We start from the raw sequence: 19,229 nt of genomic DNA, 5'->3' as shown, positions 1-19,229 counted from the left end.
TTGCAGGATATTATCGTAAGTTCGTTAAAGACTATGCTTCGATAGCCAAACCTTTGACAAAATACCTATCAGGAGAAAGGAATATCGGCATTTAATAAATTTAAAAAACTAATGGCTTCAGAAATGGAATTGATACAGCCTGACTACTCAAAAACATTTGTATTAACAACCGATGCATTTAACGTTGCAATTGGTGCGGTACTCGTACTATCGGAAGGGGGTAAACCAATAACCTTCATTTCAAAAATTCTTAATAAAACAGAAAGAAATTATGCAACTAATGAAAAAGAGTTTTATGACATTGTTTGGGCATTAAAAAATCTACGAAATTACCTTTATGGTATTACCAATTTGGAAATACATACTGATCACCAACCATTAACATTTGCTTTATCACCCGGCAATCCTAATCCAAAAATGAAAAGATGGCACCCAACTATAGAAGAATTTTCCCCAAAATTTGTATACCAACCCGGTAAATTCAACATTGTAGCTGACGCAATTTCGCGTCTTGAATTATATAACACTTCCAATGATTCCCAGAGTCAGGAATCCCAACATTCAGCACAGAGTAGAAAGTGTTCAAATACAAGAAAAACAAAAACCCATAAATCAATTTAAACAACAAATAATATTGTGTAAGAACAGATTTAGGGTCCATGAGTTAATTAAAACCTTTGGAAATAAATGGCATTTAATAGAGTTTGATAGAGTAGAAAATTTATTAACAATTTTAAATAATATATTAAGTCAAAGCTAGTGACGGGGATTCACTGCACTGTTGAAGATTTGCATGAAGTCCAAGAACTCTCAAACAATCTTTTCAGAACAAATTTGTATTTACAAAACTTTTTCCAATGGATATTATTAATAGAGAAGATCAGTCCGGATTAACCTAACAAACCCATAATAGAGCTCATCGAAGCTATAATGAAAATATTAAACAAATAGAAAAATTATATTACTGGCCAGAAATAAGGAAAAGAATGAAAGAATACGTTCGAAATTGTATGATCTATGTATATAAATAAAAATGAATTGTTGTTCGTTAGTCTGATTAAAACTCGAGATCGGCTGGGCCGATTGAGCTGATTTTGGTTTTAAAATGTTTGTTGTAGTCCAGGGTAGGTCTAAACGGTGAGCAAATAAGGAAAAATTGCGAGTAAGATAGAGTAAGACGACAATTCCACTTTCCCATATAAAAGTTGACCAAACTGTATATATGCTCATAACTTTCATACAACTGAACCAAATTTGATAATTCTTTTTTTTAAATGTTCGCTGAGGTTCAAGGATAGTTTTTACGGAGAGAAACATTCAAATAATTACCGGAAAACTACTAAAAATAGCCCTTTTCTTTTTCTCATACAAACGAATGAATGTTTGTTCGTTAGTAACGCAAAGAGAATGGCTGAACCAATATTGATGAAATTTTCAGAGGTTGTTCGTTGTGGATCAAGGAAGGTTTAGAAATAAAAATATCTTATACTTTTCATGAAAAGTCGGAAAATTGGATAATTCCAAAAATTAATTTTTTTCGATACAATTTGTTTTCAACTTTTGTTTTTTTTTGTTTTTCAATATTTTGATTTGTAAATTATTTGAATAGTTCAATTTCGGTCGCTTGCTTTTTTATTTCGGCTATTCAAACGAAATATTATTGAAAATTATTCAGTGAAAACTTTACGTGTGTTTCACACAAAGAGGTCAATTGTGGATTGAAATTTGTTACGAAGGCACCAAGAGGTCGCCCTAATATAGGTCGGTGTTCTTTTTGCCATCAAAGTATGACAGCCCAAGGCAAGGCAAGCCAAGAAGTACTCCCAAGATGCGGTGACATACGTGCGGAATTATGGATCGCGGTAAATCAGCAAGCGATCGTCACGATGTCACAGCACGACTTTTCAAATAACAGTTACGATGTTTGATTGGCTTTATCTTGAAGCAACGTACATGTGGTGCTGTTGGATGCTAAATGTACTCTGTTGAGTGGTAAAATAAAGGTTTTCCTCACATTCTTCTTTCGATGATGGTTACACCAGATCAAATTGATGAAATCATTTCTCCGGAAATTCCTGATGTAGAGAAAGATCCAGTATTATATGAAGTGGTGGAAACCAATTTGGTTCATGGACCTTGCGGACACTACAATCCTTTTCGGTTTGTATGTCTGACAATAAATGCACGAAACACTATTCACGTGCCTTTCTTTCGGAAACACAAACACACAGCGTCGCTTACCAGATAACAGAACATTCAGCATTTTACTTAGAAGAGTGAATATCGAAGTTGACAACACATGGATCGTACTATATTCACCACTATTGTCTAATTAAATATGTCTAAATACGTTTGTAAGTACGTCACCAAAGGAAGCAACATGGCAATAATATTTACTTTTACAATTCATGAACGTTTTCCGACTGTTGTGCGTCTCGCAGTTAATTTGGAGATTGGCCAAAGAGTGTATTTCACCCCAGAGAATACAGTATAGCCAGTGGAATCATCGCCAGCAACAAAATTAACATTGACGAGTTTTTTCTCAACTTTCATCAGTGATCCGTTTGTGAGAACATTGCTCTATTCGGAAATACCTTGATATTAAGGGTATTCAGACCGAAGCCTGTTAATTTGGTAATTCATTAGTTAATACTTCGTTAAAAGGCTTAACTGTGAACATACTTTTTGCTCTACCTTGGTAATATGATAAATTTTATTCCGAAACAGCTGATTCAATTTTATTAGAGAGTAAAAATGCCTCAACAAAGTGCAAAATCAAAAATTGTCAGTCTTTTAATTGAAAATTATGTGGAACAGATCAAATTTACTACTGGTAAGTACTTTAAATTGATGTACAGAGGAACAGGAGAACACCTGATGTGATATTACCGAGTAACGAAACAATTATCAAGTTTGCCAGATGGATAGTTCATTACTCGGTAGAACGATAGTCCGTTAGTTTTACAAAAACAAAATACATGTAAAAAACTACCGAACAACGACTGACGTATATTAACAAGGCTGGTCTGAATACCCCTATTATACATGGAATGCATCGTCGAAGAAATAGTTACGCAGAAGCAAGGCCTACCAGTAGATTGACATCCAGGTGTCTTATCAACTAATGCATTAGGACGAATTTACACAATCCACCCAAAAAACGACGAATTAGAATTGCTGGAACATGTTAATCGCTGGAATGAATATGAAGTTCGCATACTTTTCGATATAAACATCGACATTGCCAAAGACATTTTACATCGTCTTCGCTAAAAAATGGAAATGGTACAATTTCGGTTGATACTTCGGGTAGTTCGGTATCAATTCCATCTTGCCTTTATCAGTTCACGAAAGATGAACTTATCACAAATGTTCGGGCATTGGCCAAATTATCGTAACTACGATTCCTTAACCCAAATCACCCTGGGGTTGCCATATGGCAACGCGCGATGGTATATCTAACGTTGCAAGAAGCTTTGGATTTTTTAGAGGAATTGTGTTCTGATGATGAAAACGATGTTTCTACTAATATCCAGGCACTGTACATCGAGCCACCTTATCAGGATGGGGATGTAAGTGGGGAAGATGATGGCGAGGATGAAGGTGGAGTTCCGGACAATGTATGCCCAGCACAATTTAAAGCCGGATGTGAAATGGTATTTGAAAATAGTACGCGAATGAAAACCACCGATTGTAATATAGAGGATGTCGATGACGAGGAACCTTATGACGATACTTTAGACGATTGTTTGCCCAGCTCGTCCAAGGTTTGTCGCCCAATTCAATCAAATACTGGAGTACCACTTCCACCAGCTAACAAAGACAGCAAATATACTTGGCAAACCGCTAATTCATTACCAGTCCTTCCCAAATTTCCTGAAACAAATTCCGAAGATTGTCGGCATCTTAGACCTCATCAACTTTTTGAGAAATTTTTCAGTGATGACTTGCTTGAACATATATGCAAATGTTCGAATATGTAGGCTACGCATCATCAGAAACGATACGAAGAACTTACTATAGATGGTAATGACGATGTAATCTCTATTTTGATTTTATGATATTTATACTTAACACTAAATTTTTCAGAGTTTTGATAGTAACTGGCTACACTTCTACAGGAGCCTTTCGAGACATGTGGAGCTGCGATGATGACGTTCAAAACGTTATGGTCTTCAATGCTATGCGAAGAAACCGCTTTGAGGAAATCAAATATATGCTGCACTTCGAGTCCGCATTGCACGAACCGTCTGCTAGTTCTGATAGGTTTGACACTCTTTGGAAACTACGCCCAGTGGGCGGTCATATAAAGGCCAAAATGACTGAAAACTTTCACCCAGAACAAAATCTCTCATATGACGAAAGTGTGATTGCATATTTCGGTCGCTATGGATGTAAACAGTTCATAAAAGGTAAGCCAATTCGTTTCGGAACCAAACCTTGGTCTCTTTGCACTCCTAGAGGATATATGGTCAATTTTGAAATATACCAAGGTAAGAATCCGAGGGTGAATCCTAAATATGAAGAACGCTTTGGCACTTGCGCAGCTCCACTCTTATGTATGATTGACGAATTTTCGGAAGAGGTGCCAGAACTTCCGTTATTCTTTTACTTTGACAATCTTTTCACTGGAATACCATTGATGATTTAATTGAAAAAAAGAGGTTTCCAGGCTACCGGTACAATTCGAGAAAACCGAATTCCAAAAAGTTGTCCTATTCCACATAAGAAGTATTTGCGTAAACAGCAAACAGGATATTACGAAAGCGTGGAAATCAAAGAAGAGTCTATTTATCTGACTAAATGGGTAGATAACTCGGTAGTCTGCCTTGCATCGACATGTTTTAGTGGCGAACCAAAATCCACAGCATCTCGCTACAGTAGAGAATTGCGTAGGAAAATATCAGTTCCACGTCCGTGCGTTGCAACTCAATACAACAAATTTATGTCGGGTGTGGATCGATTTGACCAAAATGTTGCAGGCCACCGCATAAGCTTTAGAGGAAAAAAATGGTGGCATTCCATTTTTACTTGGCTTATTGATGCAAGCTTGCAAAACAGCTGGCTTCTTTATACATCCGCTAATGAAAATAAGTCATTTAAAGATTTTAAGAGAGAAGTAGCCATTTACTACTGCAAGCACTACGGCGTCGAACTGAAAAAGTTCCAAAAAACCTCAAATAAACGAATTGAATCCGTAACGAATGTCCTGTGCTATGACAGGACTGATCACCTTGTGGTTCCAATTGGAAATAAGAGGCGATGTGCAGGTGATGTCTGTAAGTCCATCGTGCGAACAGCCTGTAAAAAATGCGATGTTGGACTTTGTTTGCCTTGCTTCGAAGCATATCATACAAAAATGTGAAAAACCAGGATTTTTCAATAAAATTTTGTATCATCTCAATGATATTTAATAAAATGAATTCATTATTTTTGATTTTTTAATGATATATAATAAAGTGAATTGAAAATTTTTGTTTTGAAGTTTGATTTTTGGGGGTTGCGGAATAATTTTCTACATACATATATGTAAACCAGTGGCCTAGCTTACCTAGCGTTGCCATATGGCAACAGGACATTTCAAGGAAAAAAAATCTTTTCAAAATTCCACAAAAAATTTACGTAGGGTGTTTCGGGTTAAGTGCACGCGCAATGTTAGCTGCCAGAAATACCGATGTTGTTGACTTAAACTAGAAGATTCAAAGTCAAATTCCGGGAGACTTGCGCTCATACAAATCGATCGATCGTCAATTATCCAGTGGTATTTCTAAATTCTTTGGACAGGCTTGGTATACTACCCCATCATTTGCGTCTCAAAGTAGGATCCGTCGTTATTATGTTTCGCAATCTTCATGCGCCGAAAGTGTGTAATGGAACCCGACTGATTGTGACGCACCTATCGAATACAAGGGGGAGAATGCTTGATTCTACGAATTCCTTTGATGTCTAACGATTTCTCATTTAAGTTCAAACGTATTCCGTTTCCAGTGAAAATTGCATTTGAGATGTCAATCAACAGGACTTAAAGATAGTCGCATAGTGTGAAGCATAAATTTGGAAATGCTAAAAGGTTATAGAATTACTTCAAAGTTTCACAGATGTAAAACAAATTACTTTAGACAGTGAACCAAGCTTTACCACACCAACATTTAACTCCTTAATGGATAGGTTAAATATTAAAATTTATTTTTGTAATCCACGTCACAGCATAACTAACGGACAAGTTGAAAGAGTCCATTCAACAATAATTGAAATAGCCAGATGTATAAAAGAAGAATATAATATTGTCAGTAATTTAGAAACAATAGATAGAGCTGCGCAAAAATTCAATACAACAATACATTCAGTAACGAATTTTAAACCAAATGAAGTACTTTATAATAAATTAAACCATGAAAATTTGCTAACAATTTTAAAGCAAACACAGGAGAAGATGCTAACGTTTCATAATAAACATAGATCAGATAAGCAGTATCATTCCGGCCAAATCATTTACGAGAAAATAATAGGAGACATAAATAAATTACAACCTAGATATAAAAAACAGCAAGTTAAGGAAAATTTGGAGAATAAATTAATAATTAATAATAGAAATAGAATTATTCATAAAGATAATATAAAATCATAATTATTATAGGTTTCCAAAATGATCATTTTAATTTTGACTGCACTAATCAGCTCAGCAATTGTTGATGCTATAGACTACACCCGACAAGACTACGTACTTATCGAAAATGGCGATGTTTCCATTTATGAGGAATACGGGGACCTGTTTCACATTACCAATTTATCTTATTTTGAAAATATTATAGCAGAAGAAAATAGAAATTTATACAGTAATAACGAACAAAATCACGACAGCCTAGGAATTATTACACACGAAACAGAATCTGAAATTTTGATAATTAAAACTTTATTAGAACAATTAAAACAAACCCATTTTAGGCAAAAAGGCGTATAAATGAATTAGGAACACTTTTGAAATGGATAGCTGGTACACCAGACCATGACGACCTTGTAAAAATGAATGACAAATTGGACGAACTAGTAGTAAATAACAATAAACAATTCAGAAATTTTTAAAATATTAACAGAATTAACTGACACAGTAAATAATATTAAAGGTGATAACATAAACAGGAAAATAAAAAGAAAACGAAATCACTTTTGGTAAAATTGGAATTTGAAATCCGACAGTTTTACACTTTGATGAACTAAAAAACATAAGATATTACCAAAACGGTATAATGACAATATCAGATTTAATGGACATTTCTAAATTTAAAATAGCCCAAAAAAAAGACATAATTATAATTTATATAAAATACCCTAAAATAGCACTAACATGTAAGTAATACGATGACAAGAACATAATATACCGTAATAATAAATTTTGTAATATTCAGAATTGTAAAACAGAAATTTCAAAAACCTATTGTAAACTAAATAAAAAAGCACATGTTTGTCAGAAATTTTAAACAAAAAACAAGGAAAATGTAATAAATTAAAAGAGAAAAACTTACAAATTTCAGGAAAAAATATTGTTGATAACACTGGATCACAAATTTGAATTTGTTTTTTGTTCCACGGATGCAACTATCTAATTTGTATGTGAAATGGCTCGCTGATTTCGAAAATCGAGTTATTTTTTTTATGGATACGTTTTTGAGATATTTGTAATTAACCGTTATTCGACCAAAAAAAAGGTGTCTTCATTTAATAATGTATATCTCACTGACAGTTGAGCAATCTGACTGCAAATTAGAGAAATTAAAAGTGAATGAAATTTCCTAAAAATATTGTCTACTCCATTTTCCCAAAGGCCTTATAATTCTGAGAAATTTATTAATCACTTCGTGTTTTTAATTTTTTTTTTTTTATTTTATATGAAGTCCTGTTTCTTTATAAAAAACTAAGCTACCAAAGAACAAAATCCATGGATAAATAGGAAAGTTGTACATGATCAAATAAATATATCCAAGTCACGCAAAGTCAATGTATACGTAAGTATATGCGTATGTAGTGTGATATCGTAAGTAGGGGTGGGATATCTAGGTATGCGCTGTTTCTGTTAAGTAAAAAATCAATTTTCATGTCGTTTTTAGTTTTTATAAACTCATTTATTTATATATTAGTAATATATATTAAAACAATGTGTTATTTTTGTCTTAAGTTGATGCTCTTACATTATAGTCGAAATGATTATGTATGATTATCGGCACATATTTTCCAATCATGCTCTTCATATTTCATGAATTTTAACAATTTCTCCATTACCTCGTATGTTTCCTTCGTGTTTACTGCATGCGCGATCGGGATCGAGGGCTTCTTGTTACCATTATGCAGTAATACGGCCTTCAAGCTCAGTTTATTGCTGTCTATGAACAATCGCCACTCCTCGGAATCATATGGTTGACCAAACTCTTTGAATAATCCTGGAATGTCTTTGCAATAGCACACATTGTCTTCCTTCCTATAGAGTTTGGCAAATGGTTCGTGACGATTTCTATAATATGTCACCTTAACATAGGGTGACACGAATTAAAATTGTTGCATACGAGAGGCATGTAGCTCAGCTTTTTCCTTGAATAATTCCTAATCTCTAATCCAATCGTTTAGTTGCGCTTGTGATAGAACGTTTCTCTCGCTTTCCATTAAAAATTCATTACAACTTGATTTCCCAGCGCATAGCTAGATATCCCACCCCTACTTTACACACAACATACGCATATACGTATACATTGACTTTGCGCGACTTGGATATATTTATTTGATCATGTACAACTTTCCTATTTATCCATGGATTTTGTTCGTTGGTAGCTTAGTTTTTTATAAAGAAACAGGACTTCATATAAAATAAAAAAATAATTTAAAAAATATATTTAGTTTTAAAATTTTTTCCTTGCCAAAGTTTATTTTTTTTTAATTTTTTCATAAACAAATTTAAAAACACGAAGTGATAATCAATGCCTCGGAAATTATAAGGCCTATGGAAAAATGGAGTAGACAATATTTTTGGGAAATTTCATTCACTTTTATTTTTTATAATTTGCAGTAAGATTGCTCAACTGGTCAGTGAGATATACATAATTAAATGAAGACACCTTTGTTTTTTTGGTCGAATAACGGTCCATTAAAAAAATTAACTCGATTTTCGAAATCAGCGAGCCATTTCACATACAAATTGGATAGTGGCGTTCATGGAACATTTTTGCTGTAAACCAGTGTAATCAAACATTGAATGGAACAAATTTAATAACACTTGAAAACTATACTGTAATAAATAATAAAACCTATGAAAACATTGAAATAAAAATTTGGAATTATTTTAAAAATAACCATATATATAATTTTGAAATTTTAGAATATATTGAAACAACCAATAAACTGTTAAAATTAGATAATATAAATATTTTAGCAGAACGGAACGAGAACATAACAGTCCATTCATATTTTTGGTACATAATTTTAATCTTGCGAATAATTTTCATAACTTACTTAATACTGAAATTAAAAAAATCTCGCGAATTTCCAAACCAATCGAAAATATGCATTTTAAAGAAATCACTTATAATGCTTTTTTGGGTCAAATAAATAAATTAACCCAAAATAATAGTGAATCGGGGACGATTCATTTTAGGAAGGGGGGAGTTAACGACAGCCTCCGCATATCTACCTTACCTTAACTGTAAATAAAATTGAATCTTTGCACCTTGAAATTACACTGTCTCAATAATAAAAAATCTTAATTCACGTTTTGATTACTTAAGAATTCGATATGCTTTTTCCGTTCAGAATCCAGTGATCCATTTTTATCAAAACAAACATCTGGCAAGCCAACTTTATGAATATGTGATGGCTAATTCTGAGAAACGAAATTGAGTTGGTGAAATTTTAGTTTGAATGAAAAAACGAAAATTCCTATGTAAAATGTATGGCAACCTAAAGAAAAAATAGCGACCCCTTAGAATTAAGCTACAGCGCCTGGTTTGAGGGAGGATTTTTAGTTTGTCAATCACTAACAATCACTAACATTTGAAGGGGTAAGAGTTGAAAAAAAATTCCAAAATTTTTTTTGAAGCACCATTATATTTACCCACCCAATCAACCACTTTATCAACAAACTCATATGAAAAATTTGTAAGTACTCAACCCCAAATTTATTTAAAATATAATAATATAAATTTATTAGTGCACTTCGGAATAAAACGGCATATTCCGCTTTGCACTTTACTCGTTCACGTATGTACATACTTACGCATATAATTTTTGAGAGCCAAGTAGCATTGCTTTGGCACACACTCGTACCTAAGCGTACATATATTTAACTAACAACAATTTAACGCAGTGTGAGCAAGCAAAAACAGACGATGTAGGTAAAATTTCAAAAGACCCATTAGGAAATTTTTCGTTCGTCGGAATTTCACCCATTATATGTATATTGCGGCACAAATTATACACATAAAACAAAAAAATAAATTCGTTGCTTATTCATATATATCGCGGGATATAGGACATGTTTACGGCTATACTATATTCAAACAATTACAAAATCAGCAACGTGGAAAGACTGTTCCATTTGATTCTAAAAACCCGAGGAGAAGAAAGAGCAATTGCTAAAAACGCACTCTTAACTAATGATGGTTTCCTGATGGCATGGATGGACCTGGTATCTCAATACGAGAACAAGCGAGTTTAGGTCAATGCGCAATTGAAAATTTTATTTAACCTATCCCAAGCAACCCAAGAAAGTGGAGCTCGATTAAACGCCTTCAGAGGACCGTCTACAATTGTCTCACAAATCTGCACAACGTGTACATAGACACTAATAGCTGGGACCCCATCTTAATCTTCTTATGCGGATTGAAACTACCCAAAACCCTACTTCATCAATTCGAGGACACGATAGAAGATAACTCGGAAATACCATCCTGGAAAACTTTTAACGCGTTTCTCACTCATCGATATAAATCCTCGAAGCAGTAGGAAATCTAACTGATCCCGTTCCAGGGACGCAATCCGACAATGGATCCTATAGAAACGGAAAAGTCAGGAAATGTAGCACATTTCATGCTAAGATTTCCGGAACTTCGACCCTGAATTTTTCACACGCTAGTGAACACCCAGCTAGAGGCAACAACTTCTCAAAAAAACTCAAGACATTGAAAGTTGTAAGCCTGTAGAACACAACATTCCATTCGAGAATGCCCAAAGTTCTTACAAATGAATGTTGAGACCCGAATAACCACAATAAAAAAATAATGGTTATTGCTTCAATTGCCTTGTAATACTCGTATTCAACGGAGCCCTCCCTGTCAGACCACAGAATAATAAGGTTCGCACGGAGGTCAGGCAACTTCCCCCGAGACGCAACCCCCGCAGAACAAACTGGGGTGTTTTCAGGGAAAAACTAAAGGACGGGTTACAAAGGCAGAATCAGATCGATGATAGCGTCACGGGCCTGGGGATAGAGAGCAGGGTGTTGACACAAAATGAGTCAATCACCAAAGCCTACAATGATAGTTGTCCCCAAATAGTGCCCACAGACGGACGTAACTGTCCCTGGTGGACAAGAAAGCTCGCAGACCTCAGGAAGAAGGTACGCAGCCTATTTAACAAGGCGAAGCGTACAGGGGTCTGGGAGGAGTACAGGTACTACCTAACTCTATACAATAAGGAGATTAGGTCAGCAAAACAAAACAGTTTCAGGAGCTTCTGCGAAAAAGTCTCCTCCACACCAGAAGCGGCGCGGCTACACAAAGCTCTGGCCAGTGGAAAGACAAGCACGGAACTGGCCATTAAGAGGAGTGACGGGACGTTTACGGCCAGCGCCGAGGAAAGGGCGTCAGAACTTCTGCGTGCTCACTTCCCGGAGACCATCCCGGTGGACCAAAGTCCACCTGTTAGCGAACATAGGCCAGCCCGCTTGGATTGGGTAACCGCCAAACAGCTAGTTACTGCGGACTCGATCAAGTGGGCTATGGCCTCGTTCGAGAAATTCAAGTCTCCGGGGGTGGATGGCATCTTCCCGGCGTTTTTGCAACAGGGCGAGCAGCTGTTGCTACCTCACCTTGTTCGGCTGCTAAGGGAGAGCCTTGCACTGGCGTACATCCCGGACCCATGGAGGACGGCAGAGGTGATCTTCATACCGACAGCAGGTATGAGGGACTACTCTTTGGCCAAATCCCACAGGCCGATCAGTCTAACCTCCTTCCTGCTGAAGACGATGGAAAAGATCATTGACAACAATATAAGGTCGACGGTGCTGAAAACTGCACCCCTGCATGCTACTCAGCATGCATACAGAGCGGGAAGATCAACCAGTACGGCTCTGTACCAGTTGACCTCGGAGATCGAGAGCTCAATGCCTTTGACAACACGTCTCACAGGAGTGTAGCCAGGGCACTGGAGAGAAGGAAGGTGGCTGCACCGGTGCGCAGATGGATTGACGCTGTGCTGCGCACCAGAATAGCTGAGACCAAACTTGGCGATATAACAATTCGTCTTGGGGTGACAAGAGGGTGCCCACAGGGAGGTGTGCTATCTCCACTACTGTGGAGCCTTGTCGTGGACGAACTGCTAGAATTGCTAACTGACAACGGGATCCGCTACCAAGGGTACGCGGATGATATTGTGATATTAGCCAGAGGTAATTTTGAGGATACTCTCTGTGACCTAGTACAACGCGGTCTGAATCTGGCAAAGGGGTGGTGCAGGGGAGTTGAATTAAACATCAACCCCTCGAAGACAACCATCGTCCCATTTACAAGGCGCAGGTCCCTACCCGGCCTGAGGAACCTCACACTTGGGGGCAGAGAGATTGAAATGACTAACAAGGTTAAATACCTAGGTCTCACTCTGGATTCTACCTTGCGATGGAAGCAGCACGTGAACCAAACGGTAGCCAAGGCAACAAAGGCACTGATGGTATGCAAACGGCTGGCGGGTAGATCCTGGGGCTGTAAGCCAATAATCATTAGGTGGTTATACACCATGATTGTCCGACCGATTATAACATACGGGAGGGTGTCCTGGGCCTCCGTGGCGGCACAGGCTTCGGTGGGAACCCAACTGGCCAAACTACAGCGGTTGGCATGCGTGTGCATGACGGGAGCCATGCGGACCTGCCCTACGGCGGCTCTGGAGGTCCTGCTGGAACTCACACCGCTCCATATAATAATAGGTCAAGTAGCCAAGAACTCACTTCTGCATATAACAGCGGAGGGTGGTGGTAAAGGCAAGATAATTTCGTCCCAGAGGATGGAGAGAATAAGAGGTGATATTCCTATTGCCCTCCTTCCAAGGGACGACATCAGCAAAACGACCCACTTAACAAGAAAGTTTAAGGTTACCCTTGGTAGCAAGAGTGAGTGGAACGACACCACTCTTGAGCAAATACTAAGGGATAGCACATTGAGGTGGTACACCGATGGCTCGAAGACATCGGAAGGAATAGGTGCGGGTATCGCGGGTCCGCGTACCAGGCTCTCCATTCCGATGGGAAACTTTCCGAGCATTTTCCAAGCCGAAGTTCTGGCCATAAGTCGGTGTATTGAGATAAATCTTCGCCGAAACTATCGCAACGAGCGAATGGCTATAATCAGCGATAGTCAGGCGCAACTAAAGGCGATTTCCTCTTACGTAATCAAATCGCTACTAGTGCAAGAGTGTAGAAGAAGGCTTGACAACCTAGCCGAAAAGAACCAGGTACACCTTATCTGGGTGCCTGGTCACAGGGGTATAGCCGGCAATGAACTGGCTGACGAGCTTTCCCGCTCCGCAGCCTCCACTGCTATGGTGGGGCCAGAACCATTTACTGGAGTGGGTCCCCATACGGTGAAGGAACTGCTCCGCAAAGAGGAAAGAGCGTGCAGGGAGGCACACTGGCAGCGAGCGCACGGGATGCGCCATGCCAAACTGTTAGTGGGGGGTATAACCAAAAGAGGTTCGAGACCATAATCAACCTCCCAAGAAACAAACTCAGGCTCCTGGTCGCATTCTACACCGGCCACTGCAAGCTAAGAAGGCATTTATCAAACATGGGCCTCTCAGCTTGCGCAAACTGTCGGTTCTGCGACAGTGAGCCTGAAACCCCGGAGCACTTGCTACTCGACTGTAACGCAGTCTGTAGGCGCAGGTCAAAGGCCCTCGGATCCATGTTTCCGGATAGGGATCACACTGCCTCGCTAGCACCCAGTAGGATATTGGACTTCATCAATATGCTGGGGCTAAGCGAGTCTTTGTGAGCTAGGTGAGGGCACAATAGACCCGTGGTCGCAGTGCATGCCTCAATCAATAATCTATCTATCTATCTAATACTCGTATCTCACAGTTTCAGAGATTGCAAGAGCAAATATTTATGTAGAATATACAGAAAGAAACATAACACACTTCTGCATAGGGATATACCACCCCGTTCCCAATCCCCCCCCGCAAGGATCAAGAGCCCCTAACCCGCCTCTTGATCCAAACACCAGTAATACCTCCCAAACCCGTAATATCAATTCAAATCCGCAAGCCTACACAACCCTCTTACAGTCCCCTAAAACTAAAACCCAAGACCCACACAACTTCAGTGGGAAGCAGATTTTGCTAGGTACTGCTGTAGTCCAAGTTTTATACAAAGGGCAAATATCCACAGCTCGCGCACTAGTTTACTCCGTGTCAGAAGCCACTTTTATTTCAGAGAAATTCCAGACAAAATCGGACATACCCACGTTCAAGAAAAATGCATAACTGACTGGATTGAACAACACCGCTTCGGCAACACCCACCAAAATTTGTGAACTCACCCTTCGCTCCCCGACAAGAAAGGAGTTTAAGATAACAACATACGCGTTTATCTTAAAAACTTTAACTGATGATTTACCCACTCACTCACTTAATACGATCATCACTAATACAGATTTCGGTTTTAGTTTAGCTGACACTCACTTTTATAAGCCCAGACCAGTCGACATATTGATCAGAAGTGACCTGTACCCACAAATAATTCTCAGTGGTATACGGAGGAATGTACTCGGGACCCCTCTAGCCCAAGAATCGGAATTCGGTTGGATTCTATCCAGACCCACATCAGAAAAACCCTTATCACCCTCTATAATGTCATTTTTCAATAAAGATGGCAAGTTGCTCACACGATTTTGGGAAGTTGAAGAAGTTCCAAGTGCGCCTCTACTCTCAACTTCAGATATAGTTTTTGAGCAAATTTATAAAAATACAACCCACAGAAACTCAATTGGGTGCTTTGTGGTAACATTACCCTTTAAAACCCCAGAAAACATAGAAATGGGCAACTCAAGACACTTAGCTCTAGTTCAATTTCTTAGAAATGAAAAATCATTGTCGAAAAAATCCGAAATAAAAACGCAATACGACAAGGCCATCAACGAGTATTTGGAACTCGGTCATATGACCAAAGTAGAACGCGACGCTGCGGATAATACGAAAACGTATTATTTGCCACATCACGTAGTCATTAAACCGGATCGCATAATGATTCAAATCCGTGTAGTATTCCACGCATCATGCCCCACTTCGAACGGGAACAGTCTCAATGACGTACTACATACTGGACCCATTCTGCAAGCAGACCTCGCAATCCTAGTAGAAAAATGGCGAACGTTTCGAATCGTATTCAACGCAGATATTCAAAAAATGTATCGCCAAATACTCGTTGAATGCAAACACACTCCGTTTCAAAGAATCTTGTTTAGAAAATCCCCTAACGTTCCTATAGAAGATTTTGAATTACAAACTGTTACGTTTGGTATTAACTGTGCTCCATTTTTAGCTATCCGTACCCTCCTCAAATTAGCGGATGATGTACAAAGAACCCACCCACTGGCAGCAGAGATACTTCGAAACGGAATGTATGTTGATGACTTAATTGCAGGAGCACATGACGTACCAAAAGCGATATTGGCACGAGATGAACTCACTTCATCTTTGAATTTCGCAGGATTCGATATACGCAAATGGACCTCAAATGACCCAAAAGTTTTATCTGGAATACCACAAGAACACCTATTGGATACCAACTCACTCAGTTTACCAGAATCCAATAACACAGAAACACTAGGGATCAGATGGAATGAAAAAAATGATACGTTCTTTTTTCTCATGAACCCTATTCAGGACAAAACGTCGTATACTAAAAGAGAAGTATTATCGATTACAGCAAAATTGTTCGACCCAGCTGGTTGGCTCAGCCCCGGTGTAGTCACAGCTAAAATAATAATGCAACAGATATGGCTTGATAAATCCGATTGGCAAGAATGTCTAAAACCCTTAACTCTCCATCGATGGAAAATATTCATAAATGACTACAATTCCGTAAATCTCATTGAAATTCCTCGACGGACCCACTTTTCGACATCAGCGATCATCAATTTTCATGGATTCTCTGACGCATCTGAAAAAGCTTACGCTGCAGCCCTATATATCAGTGTTTCTACAAACACAAATACCTGGACAACCCTTTTGGTATCCAAGACTCGTGTGGCCCCAATAAAAACTATATCGTTACCAAGGCTAGAACTTTGCAGAGCTGTTCTTCAGGCGAATCTAGTGGATGCGATCCTAACCCCACTAAGTATAATCCAATACCGTACTCACCTTTGGACGGATTCCACAATTGTTCTTTCATTGTTTAGCAAACCCCCATGCACATGGACAGCCTTTGTATTTCAGCGAATTGCCACAATCGCAGAAAAGGTTGGAATCGAAATTTGGACTCACGTCGAAAGTCAAGACAATCCGGCAGATCTAGCTACTCGTGGAAGCACACCTTTGGAAATGGTTAATAATAACCTCTGGTGGCACGGATCCCACTGGCTAACATTCAACCCGAAACACTGGCCAGTTACCAAAAAATCAATCGATACAACACTGGAACTCCAACCAATCAAGACCTTCGTGAACACAACACAAGAGGATATGTTGGATAGATTCTCATCCTTACCCAAAGCCATTCGAGTTGTAGCATATTTGTTCAGATTTTGTTCGAATGCGTCATCCAATCCCCTCCAGAAATACGTAATCGGTACAGACAGGAAAACAAGAATAGCTGACATACGTACCCCTCAGGGAACAATTAGCCGCCTAATAACCAAAATAGTCACTTTACCAAATAATTAATCTTATTTTCTTATAGTGACCTGGCCCCTCAAACCAGAACGAAGCCAATTTGCAGCCGCCAAACCAGCACCACATTCACTGTGCGATCACTCAGCGTGACCCGTAGAATCAGCCCACTCTGAAACGAAGGAACCGGCATAACGCCCACATCGCTTTAAAGCGAGCCTTTCCCCCATTCGAGAAGAACGAGGAAGTACCCATCGCACGGCCCGACGTACTATCAGCCGTTTATCAAAACGAACACACAAACATGGAATAAAATACGAGCCATAATCAACCCGACCCGAAAGGTGACTATAATTGCGTCGGAACTGGTTCAGAGATTGAGTGCTTGTGCAATATAAACCCAAAGTATACCTCTAATCAGTTTATAACAATACTCATTTACCCTAATGAAAATAGATCTAAAAATCTTTTTATTCGCAGACACCGGAAGTCGGCCGGGATGTTCATACCAAATGAACATATCCCTGCATAGTCCTCCTAACTCGTCTAAATACGAATTAGAGGACAATGCATAACACACCCAACAGCGCCAACATAACATCGAAGTACCCAACAAACAGAAAGACACAATAAAACGAATTACCAGAGCAAACGGACATACGCCGCCAAAACACAGCAGGAGTATCAACAACAACAACAGCAGCAGTATCAGCAGCTACAACATCAGTAGCAGCATTAACTCATCATCGCAGGAAAAAGTAACCACATCAAGTTTTGCTTAGATATATTTATATATAGAAATAACCCCTTAACTATATAAACACATACAATTGTATTTATTAACATACATATACATATATTACACACCCTCGCATATACAAATTTGTATTGTACCCAATTTCTGACAATTTTTATTTTACTTGGCACAACGGCAAGTACATCATCGACAACCCCGACACTTTAAAAGCGTGTTTCTTAGTTTTTTTAAACTATATTTATTTTTAATTTTTCAGTTTCATGTGAAAAACCCCAAACTTCTTAAAATGTAAACTATAACATGTAGTATTGGTTAAGTAAATCGATAATGAGGCAACATTTAATATCTACTCATAATCTTTCATTGATTAATTGTGATATTATTTGCGACCAAGTTCTATTGACGACTTTACGATTTATTACTTCTTAATCGAATCATTTTTTCTAAAGCTTAACTGTTGTATAGGGTTTTACCTGTCAACTTTGAACGGTCTAGTTCAATTCAATTCGAATACCGTCCAAAGATCTACAACAACTAAGTGCTACATAAGCTTGTCCAGCAGCAAACAGTCGAGAACCCAGATAAATTTCTGTATGATCTACTCTACAACCTTGCATCTTATGAACGGTCAGCGCCCAACTCAGTATTATTGGCAACATTTGTCTCTCAGCACTTCCATAGTTGTATTTTGCTGGAAATTGTATCGATATTGGCTTAATTACGTATTCACCATCTGAGTCGAAACTAATACGTACTGACGGGATGTCTTCTGCATATACTTGGTCCCTGTGAAAATTTGAAAATTTCTTTAACAAACCCCATGTTATCATTTACTAAACCTTTTGACACGTCAATGTTCGACTTTAACATCACTTTTGCTCCAACGAATATTTTCAATACATTAGGAAGACCTCCTGTTTTATTGATATCATTATGTATGTATTACAGTATTTAAGTCCTTATTGCCTAAATTTCGTGTAGCGTCAATGAGTTGGTCTTGTGCTTTAATTGTATAAATAACAGTCCCTTTATCTTGAAAACTCTTCAGAACTTTTTCCTTATATATAACAACTTGGTCGTTAGTAGGGTAAATCCTTAAAGCTTTCTCAATCGAGAATTCTTTTCGGTGGTATCTGTTGACACTTTTCCAAGAAGAACTTCAAGGTGTTTCGACGCCAACTTTCCAACTCTTAAAGCATTAAGCCATCTATAAATGTCGTATCTTCTTGTTGACGCATGGTTTGTTGGAGTTCAACCTGGCGGAATTGTCGCCACAGATGTGTAGCGGGTTTCATATGTTCTGGCTGTTGAAATACTTGATGTCCGACAGGTGGTAACTGCATTAGATCACCAAAGAGTAAGACGTTTATAGCTCAAAAACAAGCGT

The 19,229-nt window shown here is 38.2% G+C and overlaps 1 protein-coding gene across 1 annotated transcript; it reads left to right on the top strand.

The window, feature by feature from the left end:
* Positions 1-3,449: 3,449 nt before the first annotated feature.
* On the top strand, positions 3,450-17,815 carry LOC125776148 (piggyBac transposable element-derived protein 3-like). The gene is made up of 3 exons (XM_049447030.1): positions 3,450-3,979; positions 4,090-4,412; positions 17,706-17,815. The coding sequence occupies exons 1-3, from the start codon at positions 3,450-3,452 to the stop codon at positions 17,813-17,815; spliced, it is 963 nt and encodes a 320-aa protein (XP_049302987.1).
* Positions 17,816-19,229: the final 1,414 nt, after the last annotated feature.

Source organism: Bactrocera dorsalis, chromosome 2 (genome assembly GCF_023373825.1).
Source record: "Bactrocera dorsalis isolate Fly_Bdor chromosome 2, ASM2337382v1, whole genome shotgun sequence".
NCBI lineage: Eukaryota > Metazoa > Arthropoda > Insecta > Diptera > Tephritidae > Bactrocera > Bactrocera dorsalis.
Note: the sequence above shows the minus strand (reverse complement) of the source record. Positions and strands in the feature narration are given on the sequence as shown.

Bases quoted from the DNA above. Each gene is read 5' to 3' on its own strand.
- LOC125776148 (XM_049447030.1), top strand. From the start codon at position 3,450: ATGGTATATCTAACGTTGCAAGAAGCTTTGGATTTTTTAGAGGAATTG. The intron at 3,980-4,089 runs GTAGGCTACGCA...TAAATTTTTCAG, and splicing joins ATATGCAAATGTTCGAATAT to AGTTTTGATAGTAACTGGCT. The intron at 4,413-17,705 runs GTAAGCCAATTC...CCCAACAAACAG, and splicing joins ATGTAAACAGTTCATAAAAG to AAAGACACAATAAAACGAAT.